This window comes from Pleuronectes platessa, chromosome 2 (assembly GCF_947347685.1).
Source record: "Pleuronectes platessa chromosome 2, fPlePla1.1, whole genome shotgun sequence".
In the NCBI taxonomy this organism is placed as follows: Eukaryota; Metazoa; Chordata; class Actinopteri; order Pleuronectiformes; family Pleuronectidae; genus Pleuronectes; species Pleuronectes platessa.
In genome coordinates, this window is record NC_070627.1 from 16408636 (window position 1) to 16429240 (window position 20605).

At 43.3% G+C, this 20605-nt stretch overlaps 1 protein-coding gene across 1 annotated transcript in view; it reads right to left on the reverse strand.

Annotated features, from left to right (window-relative positions):
* LOC128462373 (low-density lipoprotein receptor-related protein 1-like) overlaps positions 1 to 20605 on the reverse strand; it is a 92240-nt gene that overhangs the window by 42036 nt on the left and 29599 nt on the right. Inside the window, 6 exon segments of the mRNA XM_053410649.1 lie at positions 607 to 829; positions 2260 to 2422; positions 11547 to 11810; positions 11907 to 12035; positions 12733 to 12852; positions 16484 to 16621. Coding sequence (XP_053266624.1) covers positions 607 to 829; positions 2260 to 2422; positions 11547 to 11810; positions 11907 to 12035; positions 12733 to 12852; positions 16484 to 16621 — 1037 coding nt within the window.

Here is a 20605-nt window from a genome sequence, read left to right on the forward strand (position 1 = left end):
CCTGAAGGCCTTACTGATGCCCTATTACAGGTGGACACACACACACACACACACACACACACACACACACACACACACACACACACACACACACACACACACACACACACACACACACACACACACACACACACACACACACACACACACACACACACACACACACACACACACACACACACACACACACTGAGCTGTGGAGATATTGGTTTGTGTGTGTGTCCTTAGGCTCGGTGAGTAAATAGAAGCCATTACTTCTCCACAGATCACAGTAATAGGTTTAAGAGCCACTGTGCTTCAGCAGCAGCGCAACATTAACAGCCTCGTTATTAGACACTATTCATCAGCAGCTTCAATGAAAAACCAAATGTCGAGCATCTTCCCCCCCGCTCGTAACTCACCGGCCAAGAGCACATAACAGCAGCTCACAGGAGAAACATAAGGTGCGTTATAGATATATAGGGAACTTTACAGCCCAACAGACTGTGCTTCAGAGCATTATGAAGCGCAGACAGAAGGGCCGTAAATTAAAGCCAGATTATCTCCCGGCTGATGGAAGGTGAATTGTTGGAGTGTGGCGGGTGTGCAGTACAGCTGCGTTCTCACCAGTAGGCCTTGGATGATGGTGTGTCGGTTCTTGCCTTCGTAGTCCACCACCTCGATGTAGTCCAGATAGGCATCGGCCCAGTACACGAGCCTGCTGACCAGGTCCAGCGTGATGCCGTGCGGGAACACGATCTTACTGTCCACCAGCTTGGTGCGGTTCTGACCGTCCATGTCGCAGCGCTCCACCTTCGGGATCTGACCGTAGTCGGTGAAGAACACCTTCCTGAGGAGACAAAGTGATCAGACCTGAGCCATGATGGATAGTTTGATCCTTTTGTTACAGCTGAATGACCACCCTGACACAAGGAGATCATTTTAATTTAGCTTTTCAGCAAGCAAAAGGAGAAAGGTGAGAAAAATCTCTGGCGCCTGACAGCAAGTAAGATTAATGCAATTTCTTTCAAGAAGTACGGATAATTTCTTTAGGTTTGGGTTGTTATGTCCCCCCCCCCCCCGATCTTTATTCAAAAGCAGATGAGAAATTCATGAGCATTACTCAGCTGCCTCTATACGCATAAGGAGGAGAGTCAAAGCAGGAGTGCAGGAAATCTGTCCAAGCGACAAGATCTCTGAGTGCAAGTGTACAGTTTGAGCACAAGCAGAGCAAATCTAAGAACAAGCAATGGTTATTTGGGTGCAGGATTTTGAGTAAAAGCATTACAAATAGATACCTGAGGTGTACAATAGATATCTGAGGTCTCAGATACTAATAGCATTTTCAGGGCCGAAAATCACACGATGAATATTTGCAGTTTAATATTTATAGACGAGCAACATTCTGAAAAAAACACAGTTCCTCTGTGAACCTGCAAATAGCATATCATGCTCACAGTATATATATTACTACATCTTTTTATAATTGGCTATAAAGCTTGGAAACAACAGTCTCATCACTATCCCAGTAACCAGGAGAGGAAGCCAAACAGAAATATAACAATCCTCCTCTTTGTCTTTGTTTAACTTACGGTGAACACAGAAGTGTCATTGTGTGAAGGGTTTGTGTTCACTAATTTAACAGAACTACAAAAGATGATTTTCGCTGTCATGGTGTTATCATTGCCGTTTCTCTCTCCCTGTAATGAAACTGCAGAGTACGACAAAAAAAAAAAAATTATATACAAAAAACAGCCACGTCGAATCCCTCTGACCTTGTTACTGGAAGAACCAATTACAGCAGAGAAAAATTGCCTGGAATGAAAAGGATTCATGTAGCTCAAAGCAAATGTGAGCACACGTTCTCACATTGGAGCAGTCAGGTTTTTTTTTTCCCTTTCTTTCCAAACACAGCCTTTCGAACACACACACACACACACACACACACACACACACACACACACACACACACACACACACACACACACACACACACACACACACACACACACACACACACACACACACACACACACACACACACACACACACACAATAAACAAAGGAGCCAAAAAAATGTTTACACTCTGGCCCCATGGACCTCCATTCAGCCCCCACCCCCCCGCCTCCTATTCCAATTCCAAAGTTGGGTAACAATGACAGACGACAGGAGTCTGACTTCACTTGTGAAACATTAGTTTGCACGAAGGACTTGGATCTTTATGCATTCAGTGTGTGTGTGTGTGTTTGTGTGTCAATAAGTGTGCTTTTTAAACTAACCCCATGGTGGGGTCCAGGGCGATGCCTTTAGGGTTGTACAGCTCCTGGTCCAGGAGGGTGACACATGTCTGCCCGTCCTTGTCACACACGAAGATCCTGTCGTCCACGTCATCCACAAAGTAGAAGTTTCCGGTAAGCCAGTCGATGGCCATCTGCTCCACATCTGGATGGAGGAGGTGGGGGTGGGGGAAGAGGCATGACACGGGAGGAGCAAGGGGGGGGGGGGGGGAGCAGAAACAGTGTTTTCAGTACTAGAATGGATTCATTTCGACTGGAGCAGACCTCGAGCGTGTGATGTTGTTGTGCTTGTTGCAGATGGTTGAGAGTTTAACTCATCGTCATGTGATGAAGTAAATTAGTCAGCAACACTGTGCAGCAGCTTCCTCAACAGCTTCCACACACACACACACACACACACACACACACACACACACACACACACACACACACACACACACACACACACACACACACACACACACACACACACACACACACACACACACACACACACACACACACACACACACACACACAGTAAAAACGTTTAGGTTATTCCTGACTGAAAAACTAGATGACAGCCAACTACAATAAACAAGTGTCCAGGTAATGTGTCTGTCATTCAAAGTCACTCAGACGGACAGAATATGAGACGGGCTGTTTGTTGCTTCGAGTTGTGCGACGTTGCCGTAGCTGAAACCAAGCGACGGCGAATGGCCTGTGGTTTCCGCGGGTTTATTTCTCCGAGGCTGAGCTCGCGCCAAAGGCTAGCACCCACCCCCACCCCCACCCCCCCCACCCCCCCCCCCCCCGTCGTCGCCGTCGAAAAATCAAACACCCGGACGCATGCACCTGGTACCACACAGGCACTTAGTGGAACATAAACAGCCTGCAGAAGTTCTACATAGACCAGGGCGGGGAACAAGAACAGTGGAATGCCACTGAACTAACTGTGCTGGATCTGTTGCAAGACCACATGAGGTTGGTTGGGTGGGGGGATCTGAAGGAGGAGAAAAAATTGTCAAACAGAATAACATGAGACATTAATATATCCCTCGCTCTGGTTCTCGTTTTCCCACCTCTTCCTTCCTGTCCTCAAACACCAGCTCAGCCGCACAAGTCTGAGCCAAGGACCAGAGAAAGAAAGCTATTGTGAGGGCTGAAGGAAAGAAGATGGCGGGAGATCATATGTCCAGAATTGTGAATTTTCTTTAACCACAGTCCTTGAATATAATACTGTTTCTACTTGTACTACATGTATCATTAGAGGAAATTATTTTCTTTCTATTCCATGTTATTTTCTTTGCGTACTGACATCTTAAAACTCTACAATGAGCAAATACATGATGCTGATGATGCCTGGCCATACATGCATTACTAATCAGAATATTCAACTATCCAGCATTATGTAAAAAGGTAGCAATCAGCTCCATCTTGACCAGCTACAGTTGCTATATTCTGCAATCAGAATATAGCAACTGTATTTTAACTTTTGATAATATATATATTTTTTTGCTAATAACACGATAAACCTCTAAGAAGGGATTTCTTTCTGGCCACTAGGGGGCAGTGTCAAGATATACCTTTAAGTTTTTAAGTTGTTGTTAGCAAACATATGCAACAACATATAGCAACATTAGCATTCAATCAAAGTTGCGTTTCGAGTCTACATGAAAAAATTAAGTTCAATATAAATTAATTGATTGATTCCAAAGTGAAATGTCATAAATTGCAGCTGAGACTCACGATTGGCCGAGAATGTGTTTTGACAAAACCACGCTACCATGGCTACACTACCTCATCACTACTGTGCAAGGTAGCAGCGATGGTATCTGGGATATTATTGCTTCATTTCTAGATGGTGGGAGGATTTCCATCTTTATATTCAGCCTATGGTTTCACACAGTCATCATGAGCATTACTTAAATAATAATAATTATAAATGATTTAACATTTTAAATGCAAGATTTTTACTGAATAGAGTATTTGTATTCAGCGATTTTGCTAATTTTACATATGTAAAGAATCTGAATACTGCCATATTCCAAAACGGAACATATCCCCTATAAATATTGATCTTTACATGGACAGTGAAAACTATACCTCTGTAAATGAGCTAGAGAGAGAAAGTGTGAGTGTGGAGGAGGGACGGGCCCTTCACAAACCACACGACTTGTATTTTCACAGCTGCCATGAGCTTTGCTCTGCACAGGCCTGTCCTACAACACCTCAGATAAATAGGAATAAAGTGGTGCTGCAGGAGTCCTGGATCAATGATCATGCTGTGCTCAGCGCTAAGGGTGGAGGTCTAATGTTGGGGTGTGTTTACCCGGGTGATCGGGTCACTGTGCCGATTTGGGGGAAAGCAGGGGATCGATTTCTACAGAGAGAGAAGAAAATGGGGTGAGGGAAATGACAAAGCAGATTCCTCAGAATAAGAACACAATAAAAGTGTGCATAGTGAAAGCCAAGCAGCTCTGGACCAATAAATCTGACAGTAATTCCAGAGCAGCTCTTTGTGTTTACAATAAATGACACATTTCTCTGGGGGCCAAATGGAGGGAAATGGCACACTCTCAAATATTTGGGCTTTACGTAAAAGTGAAAAGTTGAAAAATGCGACAGATGAAGAGCAAAGGAAGAAAAAGTGAGAGAAAAAGACAGAAGACACGAGAAAGACGAAGAGAGAGCGAGCGAGACACAGAGACACAGAGACACAGAGAGAGAGAGAGAGAGAGAGAGAGAGAGATGTGATTTCCACTAGGGAAACTTGGCCATTGTGCAGCCGCATTTCTGAGGTTTATGGGAATCAGGGGCCGTGTTCCCAAAGGTGCTCTTACTTTTTAACACACAGTTCTCTGTTTAAACGCTTCCAGCTGTTCAACAACACACTGGTTCACTGATTAAGCAATGGATAAACAACTGAGGGGGGGGGGGGGGGGGGGGGAGAGGAGATTGTGCAACATACAACGAGTGTGCCGAAAACCCCAGCAAAAAAGAAAAACAAATGGCCGTCCCCTTGCTCTCTGACACCTCCTGCTCTCCATTTCACTCCACTCCTGCTAAACAGAAATGCCAGAGACTTTTCTATCTCCTCCCATTCTCTTTCCCGCTCTCTCCTCCTCCGTGCATCATCCCTGCATCCCTCCCTTTTCCGTCTGCTCCCAAGAGGTGGGAAAACAGTCTGGATTCATTAACTGCAGCTCTGACTGTCTGAAACTATGCTATTAAAAAAACAAAACAACACAGAGTAATTGAAAAAACAGAAACGGCTGCCTTCTTCCATTTTCCCCCTCCTCCCCTCTCAACAACATGTTTTCTGCGTGTTTTCTTATTCCACCCTCCCTTAGCGGTTGCCTTGATTTGTTAAATGAAGCAATTCTAGGCAGAGTTTCACTCCAGTAACTATATGAAGGAGCTGAAGTGTCGGGCATACATCTTCACAGGCGCCCGCTGCTGGAACTACGCTGCTCACCCCGGGGATCGATAGTCTTGTAAAATCCCTACAATTCCTTTTAATGGAGTTAATGCAGCCCTGGTACCTCTGCACTGTCACATTACAGCTCTGTCAATTCATCATGATCAACTACTATATTAACTCTGTGTCATTATATTCATATGTCTACATTTTTTTGTTATACCTTTTGCTAGTTTTATATATGTATCCTAAGTCTTTGTAATATTGCTAACGTGTATTATTGCTAAGGTCTTCTAATGGATCTATCTTAATTCATGTCATTGATTTTATTGTAAAGCAGTTTGAGCTGCATTTTATGTATGAAAGGTGCTTAATAACTAAAATGTATTGTTATTATTATTATATTACATTTTATCGCATGTGACTTTTGCATGGTACATAATAATTTACGATTTACCACATGTATTGCTTTTAGAACATCCTGTTTTCTGTGAAAGAAGAGCTGGGTTATGTTAAACAGAGTGCACTACGAGATGTTGCTTAGTCATGAGCGATTATGTAGCCCCCCCCCCCCCCCTCTGAGCTTAACAGTTGTGATGGCGTTTGCTTCTGATGCATTAAGAACCACAAAGACGAGTTAGACTGACTGAGAATCATTTCATTCCTCACCTAAGAAAAAAACCTTCCACAACAACTACAACTGTGATTGAAGCTTTAACACATGCTCATGCACTAACCCAACCCCCACTCGCTTTCTATGCCAACACTCCCCATCTGGAGAAAGCATCACATTGGGAAACAAACAAACATGAACCTTTTGGGCTCCAAAAGTGTTTTATGTTGAGGTCGGCCCCAGCAACAGGACTACAGGAAATAAAGTGGATAAACTAGTTCAGTCTTAGACTTAAAGAAAACATGTCATTAATAGTTCAGGGTTAATGTGTGTGAGGGGTAATGAGGAGGAGGAGGAGGAGGAGGAGCGGGTTTAAAGCTGAACGAGAGCATGTGCTGGATGTAGAGACGATTTGAAAAAGTGCTGACTGGCTTGCCTTTTAACAGCACATGACCTCTTAAGTAGATTTCATGCCAGTGTCTGTGTTAAGCAGCACACTGTGCAAGCTCACTGTGCGGGGGGGGAGGGGGGGTACAGGTACTGTAGCTCTTGCAGTACAAGCAGGGAGGAAGAGGGGCTTAGTGACAGGGAGAGAGGGATCAGTCCTCTTTTGCATGTGGGGCATCAGCGTCGACTTTTCACTGAATGAAAAGTGAAGTTAAACGATTTTCCTCCCAGGGAGAGCTCTGCAGCTCAGCACCCCTACAGCAGAACTGACTTCCCCCAGGGACATATGTGTTAAAAGGTTGTTTGGTTCCTGCGTCAATAAATCATTTGTCACCACATGTTACAATGAAGCCATTTTCAGACAGGAACTCTTGAAAATCAGGACTGGACATTTCCCACAGTTTTCGTTTCTCGTATGAGGAATGCAGCAGGAGAATGTCCAGGTCAGTCGGTTCACAACAACCAGAAAATGTCTGGAACATGCAGGAGGCAGGACAAGACGTTTACATTCTATTTGCAGCCGTTATCACCAACAGCTCTCTTTCCAGATTTACATCTTCATCTATGCTTTCCTCTTTTTCATTCTGAAATATTTGTATTGTCTGTTTTTTCCGTTTTGCATATATCGCGTGTCAGAAACGTTATCAACACGCCAACTTGTCTATTGTAATTATCTTGCTGTATTGTCACATGCACTCTCTTGGACCTTCTCCGGACATTTTCCCAAGGGATTGGCAGGAAAATGTCTTTGTTGCAATTCACTTCACAAAATTCAGGGAAATGTCTTGACTTCAGTGAATGTCTGAAGGCAGCTGCAATGATGTCTGAGAAGCACAGCACAGTGAGAATGATCTGTTCTTTAAAAATAATAATGAGATTTTAAAATAAAAGCTAAAATGAGTGGATGGAAACCTAAATTACATTATTGGTATAATTAGCAACACTGAGAACCCGGCCATGTCAACGAGTGAAGGTGTCTGAATCATGAACTCTGAAAGCTGAAGCTAAGTGAGAGAGTGAGAGTGCAAGAGTGAGCGAGGGGGGGGAGCGAGACACATCTGGACAACTCATCTGTAGCATACTGAGGTCATGAGTCACCCCAACCGCACACACATCATTTCCTGTATGTTCACCACCCCTCGCCATTGGCTGCTGCCTCGCTCCCTCCATGTTGACTGTAATCATAAAGCTGCTCCTCCCATTCTGTCAAACTCACACGCCAGCAGACTGTCCAAAAAGATCAAGCCCGCTGTCTGCGTCTGGAAAGCCACTCCAGATTATGGACTGGAACAGATGTGAAAAAACTGCACTTTGAGATACATGTATAAATTTGTTTTGTGCTGACGCTCGGCATGCTGTTGGGCTTTGGCTGAGTGGTCAAAGATGCACATATTCCTGACAAATCAGAGTCCAAATAAATATGAAAATGAATCCACTGTTTACAGCATATCCAGCCCCCGTTTGACTCCAATATGGTGGTTTTTACCATAACACATTACAGGAAGTGGTGTGCCCTTTAATTGTCTCCGTTATTTCACCAATAAAGCTCAAATTCTACATGCAAATCCTGTGCTTGCTCCTAAATACTGCCGGTTCTTCTTTTTGTGTGCGTGCACAAAGATGCATCTACCAGTGTGTGTCTACGCATGAGCACCACACTGTATGTATGGGTGTGCATGTGTGTGTGTGGGGGAGCAGGCGTGGAGAACCCAGCTGAAGCTGCTGGAATTTCCTGCAAATTCTTCTGCTCCCTAAATTGCAGAGTCCAAAGTGAGCCGAGTTACAGTTGCACGATTGTATAGTCAGTGATTTTACATTACTCTCATCACACTCATTAAGCACAAATGCATGTTTCCTAAGGTGAAATATGTATATCTTTTTTGTAATTTGGAAATGGTGTTATAACGGCATGTCCCCCCCCCCCCCCCCCCCCCATCAGCCTGATTGATTAAAAGAAGTACCGTGTAATTTAACATTAACACATCTGGTGTTTTCGAGGCTTTAAATACACCGAGATGTGCATCAGGCTCCTTCGTCTTATTACCGCGAAGGATGCCAAAATGCCTCATGCATAATTTCCATTGTTCAGAGCTTGTCTGGTATCATCTGGACTGAAATGAACATATTTCCGAATGTCTGCTGCACAACATTGTGCGTGCATGCGGAAGACAGAGCCGCTCGACTGTCATCATTCGGCCTTTTCATTTTCTCTGCTGGTCTGCGTGGAAGAAGTCATTTCTGTCACGTCCATGGGAAAAAGATGCGAATGGAGACGGGCTGCTGCACATTGAGTGAATGTGTTCAGTCACAATGTCCGCAGGCAAAGAACAGATTCATTTTTTTTTATATTCGATACAATGACTGTATGTCTGCATTCATCTTGTGTAGAGATTAGAGGTTGAATTAAGTGATTTTGGTGACAAGTGGGGAAGGACAGGGCAGAAATATAATATAAAAATAAGTGAGTGCGTGAGTGCAATGCAGTTTTCATTCGAAGCAGAGTCCTTTAATTGCAGATAAGAATGATACTGCAGCGAGAACAAACCATCTGTCAAGCACTTCCCTATAAGATGGTAAAATGAAGCACCTCTGTTGACGCTGTGAGGATGAGCTTGTTGTTTCCGTTGCTGCTCTACTTCTGACTCACTGAAAACAAGCAGGCCAAACAAATCCAGCCGTGACTTGGCGAGGAGCATGCAGAGTTTGGGTGTGGCAGCTTTAAGCGTATAGGTGATCACGCATTCGCTGCAAACACATCTGCATTTAATACCACTTCCTACATCTGCACCGTCTCGCGCACTCAGCTTCATTTTTTTTGTTTTTTTCAGGACAGAAAGTGTCTTCATTTACTTCTGCAAACAAAATTTAGGTCATGGAAAATCCCAGCTGCTTTTAATGTCTTACCGTCATGTATGACTCACAGGCTCTGTATGAGCAAAGAGAAGCTAAGGACACGTCTATTCCACAGGGATTGATGGATCGGTTCTGGCCAATATTCTGGGCTTTTATTGTCCACCTGTTATCATTTAAATTTAAAACTGAAACTTATTTAAAACATCCCACAGACACATAGGAAAATAAATATGTCCATTCTAGTTAGGAGAGTTTGGCCAATTTCTGCCCTTTAGATGAATGAGGTGTATGAAGTGCAAATCTCATCCCCATCGCTTTTTAAAAGGATAGTTTGTTAAAAATGTTGAGGGAAAGCAGTTCACCTTTGTTAGTGTGACAAAGTTCATTGGGTCTTTTGGGAAGTAGATCTCCCTCAAGTGTGGGTGAAGGGTACCTCTGTGTTATGGCTTGAATTTGAATGAGTCATGGTTAGTTGAACTTGACTCATGAACTGTGATGTCAAAAAAAGGTTTGCAGCATCACTGTTGAAGTTATGCCTGTTTCTATTCCATCCATCCAGCATATTCAAAGTTAGTTCTGAATGGCAGGAGGCTAAGCAGGGTATTCCAGATGTCTATCTCCCCAGAAATGCTTTGCAACTCCCCTTGGTGAACTCCAAGGAGTTCTCGGGGCACATAGGATTTATTTAATCCCTCCAGTGAGTTTTGAACCTTCCGATTGAGGCCGCCCAGGAGGCATCCTAATCAGATACCTTGACCCTCAACTGGCGATCGATGCAATGGGGCAGCAAGTCTGCTACATCTGGATGTCCTTAATCTTCACCCCATCTTTAAGGCTGAGCAGAGCCACCCTGAGGAACCAAGTAGTCGCTTGTATTCACAAACCTTTTTCATTCGGTCACTGCCCCAGACTTGACTCAGACTTGTCACAGTTGGATGAAGCAAACAGAGACACATCGTCTGCAAAGAGCAGGAACACGATCCTGTGGTTCCCATACCAGACACGATGACCTTTGTGTGGAGGATATGGACAAGGCACAACTTCGGTCAAACAAAGATGGCTACTAACACGGGCTGTGGTTTCCTGTACCCTCGCATTTACCCACAGGGTCCCTCTGGGATACGGTCATAGCTCAAGTCCACAAAACACATGCGGACTATAACTTTCTGCAAACAGTGACTGTGATACTGGCGTAGTTTGATCGACAGGGGGTTGCACGCAAAAATGGATGAGTTATTTATGTGGCCAATATTGTTGGGCAGTTTATGCTGAATGTTTTTATATACTTGACCTTGTGGAACCCTGAGTCATCACCTTACCTCATACTACTGCCCACATTGTATTGTCTGAAATATCATATGTTGAAAACCCCCTTGGTGTGTGTAAAGTTGTCTGCAAAGCAAATGCGTAGCCAACTTATTGAAAAGTTTCAGCTCCAGCTGCTGCAGGTGTAGAGTATCTCATGATCCTGCTGTACACATCACTTCTATACTCCACTTAATCCAGAGCTGCATGAACAATAGAAGAGTGGAATATTCTTTTCTGAGTGACAAGATGTGTTACTTGCTTGTCACACACAATTCATTGTGAGTTATGTACAAATTAAAATTCAATATACGTTCTATGAAGTGGGGTGCAGGTCAGAGATGTGCACATAAACAGCCTCACAACCAGAAATTGGAGGATTCAGCCTGAAATAATGATGAGATGTTTGACATATTGCTGTGTGGCCACCAGTGATGGAGGGTGCCTCTGGCCTTTGTCCCATTAGATAATCCTGAAAACTTGTACACACAAACACACGCATGGTGTGTGTTATTATGCATTATGTGTAGAGTATTGAACTGTGTATTATTGGCCCGTGCAGATCACACATGTGCTGACTTCTGTGCTGCTGCTCACTGAATGCCGGTTGGAACATTACAGTGTGATTTAGAAACGCTATGGTGTACTCACGGTGCAGGCTGAGGGAGATGTTGATGACCCTCTCCTCTGCAAAGCTCTTCAGATTGGGGATCTTAGCACATTTGAGGTATGTGGACGAGGGGGAGTCCCCGACGTGGATCCAGCAGACTGTCTCCTGGGCATAGAGGAAATCCATGGCGGTGGTTTGTTTGGTGCTGGTGGACAGCAGGCTGTGGAGTGTGGTGCCACTCAGGGAGGTGGCTTGGATGTTCTGGGAGTTGGCAATCAACAGTACAGGCAGACGATCTACTGGTTCTAGAAAGGTGACACAAAGGACAGAGCTAAGTGTAAACACGAGGAGCATGGACAGAGATCGGTCCATCAGTCCTGCGGGTGTGTGTTGGTACTCACCATTCTTGGCCTTGCACGAGCGGTTGTCTGGCTGAGACAAGTAGCCCTCCACACAGGAGCAGGCGTAGGAGCCTTCAGTGTTCGTACAGGACTGACTGCAGGTCCCGTACACTGTGCACTCATCAAAATCTGAAGCACAAAAACCACAGATTGTGTTATTGCTCAGTCAAAATATAAAAACAAAATCAGTTCACAAAGCACAGAGGATTAATATAAAAACATAGACCTGTCCCAAATATTATATAAAAGTGTTGATAAAAAAATACTCACTCTGCTTAGCAAAGCAGAATTCTGTGTTTCATGTGTCATGTGTTTTTGCCAGGTTGAGTCTGTGATTCATTTACTGTGTGATAATTCACTGGCTTGGCTTACATAAGTATCGCTCATGGCTGCCAGTCAGTCCTCTGTGAACCCAAATGACTACTGAGATTTCAGTGTTTCTAAACAGGCTTTTGTGGTAAATGCCCCACACTCCCACGCCCCCTGAACTACCCACTGAGTGCTCTGCACGTGGCTGAGTTTCTCAAAAAACCTAAATAAACAGTGGCGCTGCAGCTTTGGGGGATGAAATAACTGCAGCACTGATGTGGAGTTACTGGACAGATAAGCGTGTAAGCCACGTAAGCTTATGTTTGCTGCTGATGCTGCACAGTGAACAACATTTAGCACATATCCAGTTGGTTTCTCATACTGTCAATGCTGCGGTTTCCTTTTCATAAATATATTTAAATAGAAAGATGAATCGTCTGGTATTTTTCTATTGCGACTTATTGATTACAGTTTATTCAAAAAGGCAAGCATCACTGAGGTGCTGACAAGAACTCACCTTTACACATCTTTCCATCTGCGTTGATCTCATAACCACCTTTACAGTAACACACGGGCCCTCCAGGAGTCACGGCACAGTGTTCCTGACATCCCATGAGCGTGCAGTTGGATATGAACTCTGAAGATAGACACAGAAGAGGGGGAGAGAGAGAGAGGATGGTGAGGCAATAAATGCAGGAACAAGGGGGGAGTGTTTATTCATGTTTCTTTCCTGTCGCCCCCATTGTATCGGCCTGCAAACACTGACGACCGCGGTTCTAAAGGGAAGTGGATTTGCGGGTAATTACGTAATAATCCATTTAACATTCCGCTATAAACCCCAAAATTATACTGTGATCTCTTAATTTTCATTCATCCCACTTGGTGCTATCTGGCAGACACAGAGCTTACGACATGCCTGTAGGTATCAGGAGCAGGTGCCGCTGAAGCTGCCATTGTTCCCTTTTTGGAGAACATTTAGAGCTCAGCTGGGAGCGGAGGTGCATTAATTGTTGACGTGTACGGCTAAATGTGAACAATGCTCCCCGCGACCTCCTCCTCCTCCCCCCCCGACACTGAGGCTCATGTTGAAATATTGGGCTCACTTACTAATCAATTTAGCATCAGAAGGGAAATGAAATGTCATCAACTGCTGTTGAATGTATCATTCAGAAACATATCATTCAGAAACTTTAGGGCTCGTAGATATAGTGTCTCAATCCGGCACAATTGACCAGAGTCCAACATTGTTGAGAGCAAATCCCTCGAGACACACAAACCCTGTCCTCCATCATCTACACTGCTTTTCCTTCGAGGGTCACGGGGGGGGGGGGGGGGCTGGAGCCAATCCAAGCTAACAATATAGGCGAGAAGTGGGAACTTCCATGGAAGGGTCAGCAGTATATGGGAGGAAGGAAATAGACTACATCCATACTATTATATGTAATTTTCAAATGGTGCTCTAAAACCACACGTATATATCCACAGTTGAGTTGTAACTGAGAAGGACCAATCAGTTAGCGAATGTGGGAGAGTTCACCATCAATTCAAATCGTTTGTTTTCGCCTGTCCAGACTATAATGCAGCACCGGAGTCTTTAAAATAAAACAGGGCCAGCAGCGTTTCCAAACTTCATTTTTATGAATCAAATCATAGAATATTAAGAATATTGTATGGACGACAAGAGTGACATGTTTTAAAATAAAGACGTAGTGTGGACGCAGCCATTTAGAGACAAACAATCGTTCACACTCACATTCACACCCAATTGACCTAAACCGCATGTCTTGGGATGGTGGGAGGAAATCATGTAAGAACATCCAAACTCAGATCAGGTTCAAACCCAGAACCTTTCTGCTGTGAGGCGTCAGTGCTAACCACTGCACCACTGTGCCTCCCAGTACAATAAATATTAGATATCTAACCCGGGAATGGAAAGCAAACAAATACTTCAGGCCTGATTTGACAATCAATAACTCCCTGCTAACCCCAACCATCTCCACTGCTACCTACTCCACATCAAACACAGGAGGGCACAAACCCAGCACGCTCAAATCACACCTTCCAGTCAGCTGAGTGACTGCGTAATGGAACCTCAGCAGAGTTTTCAGAGCTCTGCACATCCTGTGAGATACAAATAAAGACACAGTGAGTCATAGTCAAACAGACACAGCCATGTCAAACCGGCCGGAGATCTATCAGTCACCAATGATTCACTTTGCCCAGAAACGCTGGCAGACGAGTCGCACTAACACAACATCTCCGGGGAGAGAGGAATGACCCAGGATCAACAAACTCTTCCTCAAGACGCCACACCTTCAAAGGGAAACCAAAGCACAACAGTTCTGGTGCTGTACTGTACATAACTTAGAGCTACTGACCAGATGAATTTCCTATGTCAGTGATAAAGTATTATAGTGGTAATGAATATTACAGAGAGGCAGCACGTACACAAGTTTCCCATCTGCACTCCGGAGGCTTGCTGAGACAACCGCAGCTCAAATTACAGACGTGCCCGGAATTTTCCAAAACAAGTCTGAGCACCAAACAACCGAGATGTGTTTAGAAAACCAACATGGGCAACAATGTAAACAACCGACCATGACACACACCACTAAATATTTATTCTGGAGCAAAAGAAATGACCATGAATGTTCTGTTTGGGTTCAGAATGCAAACCGCTCATATCTGTCAGATGACCCCTGACTGGGGCACTTAACACCTCGCTGGAAAACAGAAGATGTCACGGATGTCACGAACTTAACCCCTAAAACCAAGTCCGAGCCTTAAAATAACTGGTCACCTCTGTGGGAGTTGCATGTTTTTCCCCAGAAAGCTGCTCAGGTCCCATATGAGGTGATCACTCACACATGCACAAAGAGAGAAGTCCATTCTGACCTCAAAGTCCAGGCAGCCTGAAAGGGCATGAAAATTTGATGCGCTTTCCAATCCCTCTCTCCATGTTTCTTTAATAAATATTTCATCCCAGCTCATCTCTTTAAACCCAAAGTGTAGAGGAGAGGATGGAAAAAGCAGGTCTCCACCTCAGTGGAGGAGAAGAATTACAGGTTGAACCCCAGGAGAGCAAGAAACGATAAGGTTTGTACTCTGATTCTTAGAAAGAAAGAAATTCAGAGTTGTGGAATAACTAATCATTAAATCTTTGGTTTTGGCTCCATGTCTTAAGCTGCTGGTATCTTTGCAGGTTGGAGATGAGAAAGAAAATCTACTATTAACACAAATCAAGGTCATCGATGTGTAGCATACACTCTAGGGTATGTATTAATGATGTAGTGCTAATGATGCCGGCTGCTCTGACATGTGTCAGGATTTAGTCTAATCTGAGACACAAAGCTGCTGGACGGACGCGTTTGATGTCTGATCGTCAGTTGTGCTCGTCTGTTAACCTTTTGACAGACGTGCCTACAAAGATAAAAAGAGGTGATCATCAGATTTTACAACTCATGCTTCAAGCTGCAGAATTAAAATCATTAAAAAATCAAGCTGTGAAACGAGTATCCCAGGATAGAGCCCGGGTAAAATGGATTTTTAAGGGCAGATGCCAATGCCAATATTAAGGAGTAACCATTTTCAGTACTAATATATCAGCCGATACATATTTTAACTGAAATATATGTATGAGCAAACTTAAAAAAATGTTTATCAGTCGATTCAATTCTGAATCTCCAGATATACAATTCTAATACAGAAACGCTGAACCTTAAATTTGCAAACAGAGGAATTTCCCTGTAGACCTCCACCCAGACCCAGTGAAGACATTTAGCTTTGTTGCTCAATAAAGGTTTTTTCTTTTTTTCTTGGGATGTGGTTTGGATCATCTGACTGGATCATAACAGCTATTAACAGCTATAACAGGGTCATCATAATTTACTTCCTGGTTTCTGGTTTGAAAATGACACTCTCTCATTTTAATGTGTATTTAACGGACGGAATTTACGACTGTCCTGCTTTATATATACACTGTAAAGATTCTTAGTGTCAACCCTCCAGCTGGTTGTGTCTCCATGTAGCGTACAGACTGTGGTTTGATGGAAAACACATACACAGCGTGTTTCAACAAAGAGCACAAGTCAATATCACATGATGTTCCTGGGACGATTTCAGGAGCGAGAACTATAAAATAGAAGGATTCCAAGACCTCCGCCTTTCACATTCACACAGGAGGCACAAGCACAATGATATCATTTTTAACCCCTTTTTACACTCATGTTTACAGAGTCTCTGAGAATGGATGTGTGGGACAGTGGTACCTCGGCAGTGAGGCCCCTCGTCCCAGCCGTCGGTGCAGTCGGGAACACCGTTGCACAGTTTGGCCATGTGGATGCAGAGCTCCGTCCCTCCACACTGGTATTCATTGGGAGGGCACCGGGACACAGTGCTGTGTGGACCTGAGAGAAAGGAAAAATACAAAACACGGTAAAATGAAACGACCAAAGTAGGAAGTTGAGTTTCATTTTATGACTAAGAGCCTAAAGTTGTGCTGTTTTCAAGTTCTCTCAATTCTTTGTTCTGTAACATTTCTTCACATGACTAATATCAGATGTGCAATTCAATGTTGTCAAAGTTTTGCCAATTCCAAATTTATGGAATTCCTGGAAACTATTGCCTCTTTTAAAGCTTCACATTAACTTTTTAGTGTAAACAGATGATCCCACTAAAACTTTGTTTGTTGTAAGAAAGATTACGCAAACACAACTGCACAGACTTCCATGAAACTTGGTGGAAGGATGGGTTATGGGTCAGGAAAAAACACTTCAACTTTTGGTGTGGATCCAGATTGTTTTCACATTCTTTAACATTGTGAGTCATTTTCTATGTTTTCCGGTTCTAACAGGGAACAATATTTGCAAAATCAATCAATCAATCAATCAATCTTTTTGGATGAATTACAATAAACATAACCAATCAATTCATTGATAAATAATTTCAGCTCTACAATAAAGCCAATTATGCAACCTAAGTAGTGCTTCTTTAGTTAAATATATTAATATTATGTGGTGTTTATTTAATGTGTATATATATCAAAATAAAGGAAGCCTTCCCAAAAATGTCCAGTGAGTTTTAGAGAGGTCTGTCTGCCCCTCTGTCGACTTAAGTTACTAAAACAATTCTTTCTGCTTGTGTTTGCAACAGGAGCATCTCTCAGCAGGTAGAGACACAAGCACAATGTCGTTGCCACATGGATAACACTGCAAACCCTTCTCCGGGAGCACAGCTCCAGCTGGGACACTCAAACACCCTGTTGCAAGCAGATTGGTTTGGAGCCATGGAGGCACATATATTACAGTACCATGTATCTGTGCGTTTTTTTTTAAAGATTGATTTTAGCCTCGGCTGTTTGTTATCTGCCTTCTCGATTTGTCTCTTTCATCTATTCTGCCCCAAGTATAAACTGCTCAGTAAAGCAGAAACACTTTAAAATCAATCTTAGTAAAATACTGCCCTTCCATTCTACCAGTGGATGACAGACCTTCTGACGACCGGGCGGCCGGTGTGTGTGGCTCACGACACATTTACCAGATTGCAACAACACAGAAATGATTTTCTACTATCTCACCAAGTGATTGCATGTCAGTGGGTGGTACTGCTGTGGTGGGTCTCGTCACGACACCCAGATACAAGACAGAGATTGACCTACAGCTGTAAACACTCTGGATAGGATTTCAATAAAAACACCAGAGATGAAGCCTGACTTGAAAATCCTTAATACTGGAGAATATGATTTAGAATATTGGGCCAACATAGTGAGGCATCCAAACTGACAGAATCATTAAACATTATCACACAAGAAATCTCAGAGCCCATTGGCAATCCTCTGATGATGAATTAGGGGCAGCGGGCAGTATTTTGGGACTTCAGATGTAGACAGCAGATCCTGGCCAAGACTCAGTCCGACTAGTTTATTCTATCACACGAGTTGAACGTTTCTCAAAACAAAACATAAACAGCGCTACTTCCTGTGGGTGTTTTTGGTCCAGATGACATTTTGGCTAATCTCTGTTACAACTATCTGCATCTGAATGAAGATTCATTCAAAAGCTGATCCTGGATTCCTTTCTGTCGATGTGTTCCATCTCTTTTGCTTTTCCCACAGACTGTTTACCTGCAGGAAACCAAAGCCTGCCCAATCATGATTGGTCATACTAAATCAGAACAGAAACCAGAGATCTTCTGGACCCCTGCTTACAGATCCGGGAGCCCACACTTATGCCCTATCTCGTTATTTTTTAAAGACAGTGAAAACTATTCCCAAATCTGCTCATCCACCCCGACATTTTAATCAGTTTCCCAAAACATTTCATGGAAATTGGTTCAGTAATCATGCTGACAAACAACAGCAATCAAAACTTCCATGGTGGAGATAATTACAGTGGCACAGCAACGAGGTCTTCCACATGGCAACAAGATGGTCCAGATAGTAAAGCCTTTCCTGATCAGCAGAGACTGGGTCTATCCTTCTCTCTCCTGTTCTAAGCACTGGTTTGTAGTTACTTTACCTCCAGCTGCAGTGAAATGAACAAGAGAACGCACAAAGGTGGAGATATCTCCACCAGCTTTCAAACAGAACTAAAATCTTTATCACTACCAAGGCTGTTGTTTCCAAGTTTACTGCTTAAACTCTCTACTCATCCTTCTCACCAAACCGTCGAAAGCCCAATTTGAACTCTTAACAAACGTTTAAAAAGCTCCAGCCCCTTCACACTTCTTTATATTGTCGTGTTTAATTCTAGTGCCCAGAGATAAAATGATGTGGTTCACTGTCTGTGACACCATAAAGTTCTGTCTAGATGTCCTACAGCCTTGTTTGAACCAACTTATTGCACTTTTACGAAGTATAACACAAACCCTTTTGCACTCTAATCCCACACAGAATCCATTTACTTAATGAGGGAATTGTTTAGACCATCACGGAGTGACAACATTGATAATGAGACAGTGTACATCAGGATCTGTGTGACTCAGTGCAGTGACTGATCAATCACATCGAACGTTCACTTTGTGCTAATTAATCAGGCCTGCCTGTCGTAATGTTGTGACAGCAGAAAACTTTCTGTAGTTTTATAAGTTGTGGAAACTGTTCTTGTGTTGCTGCCAAACCAGTTTGTTTTGTTTCTGCACGACCATGACAAGGACAAATACACCTCCAGGTATCACAGATTGTTTAGATTCAACAAATAAAATAAAAAAAATCAGCACAACGCTCGCTATTTTGTTCCTTTTCCTTGTTTCCCAATGCGTCTGCCTTTCCCCTCTCATCCATCATGGATTTTACATTATTCTTTTCCTCTTGCCAACTTAACAGGCGAAACCGCACGGCAGAAATCCAAAGAACCATTGTGGCAGCATGAGGCGGCCACGAGGGAAAACTAGCAGGAACTACAAACACATCATTATCCAAGCTGGGCCTTGCCAAATGACTACCTTCACTACATCCACAGCATACACACACAACCATCCCAGAGCCACAACACCAACAATGAGCACGCCAGTTTAGTGGCTACAGGCCTGGTGAAGTAGTGTGTGCTAAAAGAGGACTTTGGGATGCTGAGACAGAAAACATATTCATCTTGGACCGATATGACTTTGGCCTAAAACTACAGCTCCTCTGTAGCCCATTTGCCACTTGTCCAAAACCCATTAACGTTCTGCTTTTTTCTGCAATGGGAATATGATCTGCATTATCTCCCGGGTCCAATGACTCTGCAGTAGACATGGCTCCGGCTCCAATTGGCAATTAATTAAAACAAGACACCCGGGTGAACATCTTAATATCTTTTTCTTTTTTAATTTGTTTTTTCCGGCGCAACGTTATGAGTCGCATTGAACTTCCAAGCGTTGCAGCGTAGCCAGGAATGTTTGTGCACAGGGTTCTTTTCCTTCACACTGGGAAGACGGCGATGTGAGGCAGGTTCTCAGTTTCCAGCATGTTCATGATGATGAACATGACTCACTTGAAGAAACAGAACAGGAAGACTTAACTCCTGTGCAGGTGGTGGGAAAAGAGTCAATCGCCTTTTAAGCAGGTTTAAACATACACATAAAAGAATTCTGATTAAAAAAAAAACTAGAATACATATTAATTTTGATGTAAAAGAAATATAAGACATAATACAATATATAAGATATAATATAAGCTGCCACTACGTCTATCAGTGCCACTACGTCTATCAGTGATTACACAGCTTAAGTCTTTATACAAGCAAACAGGGCTTTTCTCTTTCACAACATTAAAACTGAACTCTTTTTCTTGGATGAAGTTTGCTGCCTTGTGACTCTGACTGCATTTTCATCCACAACAAAAAAAGGACTAATGACTGAGCACAAGTTTTTTCCAAACAGTCTATGTGTTGCCCACAACCCTGTGCTGCAAT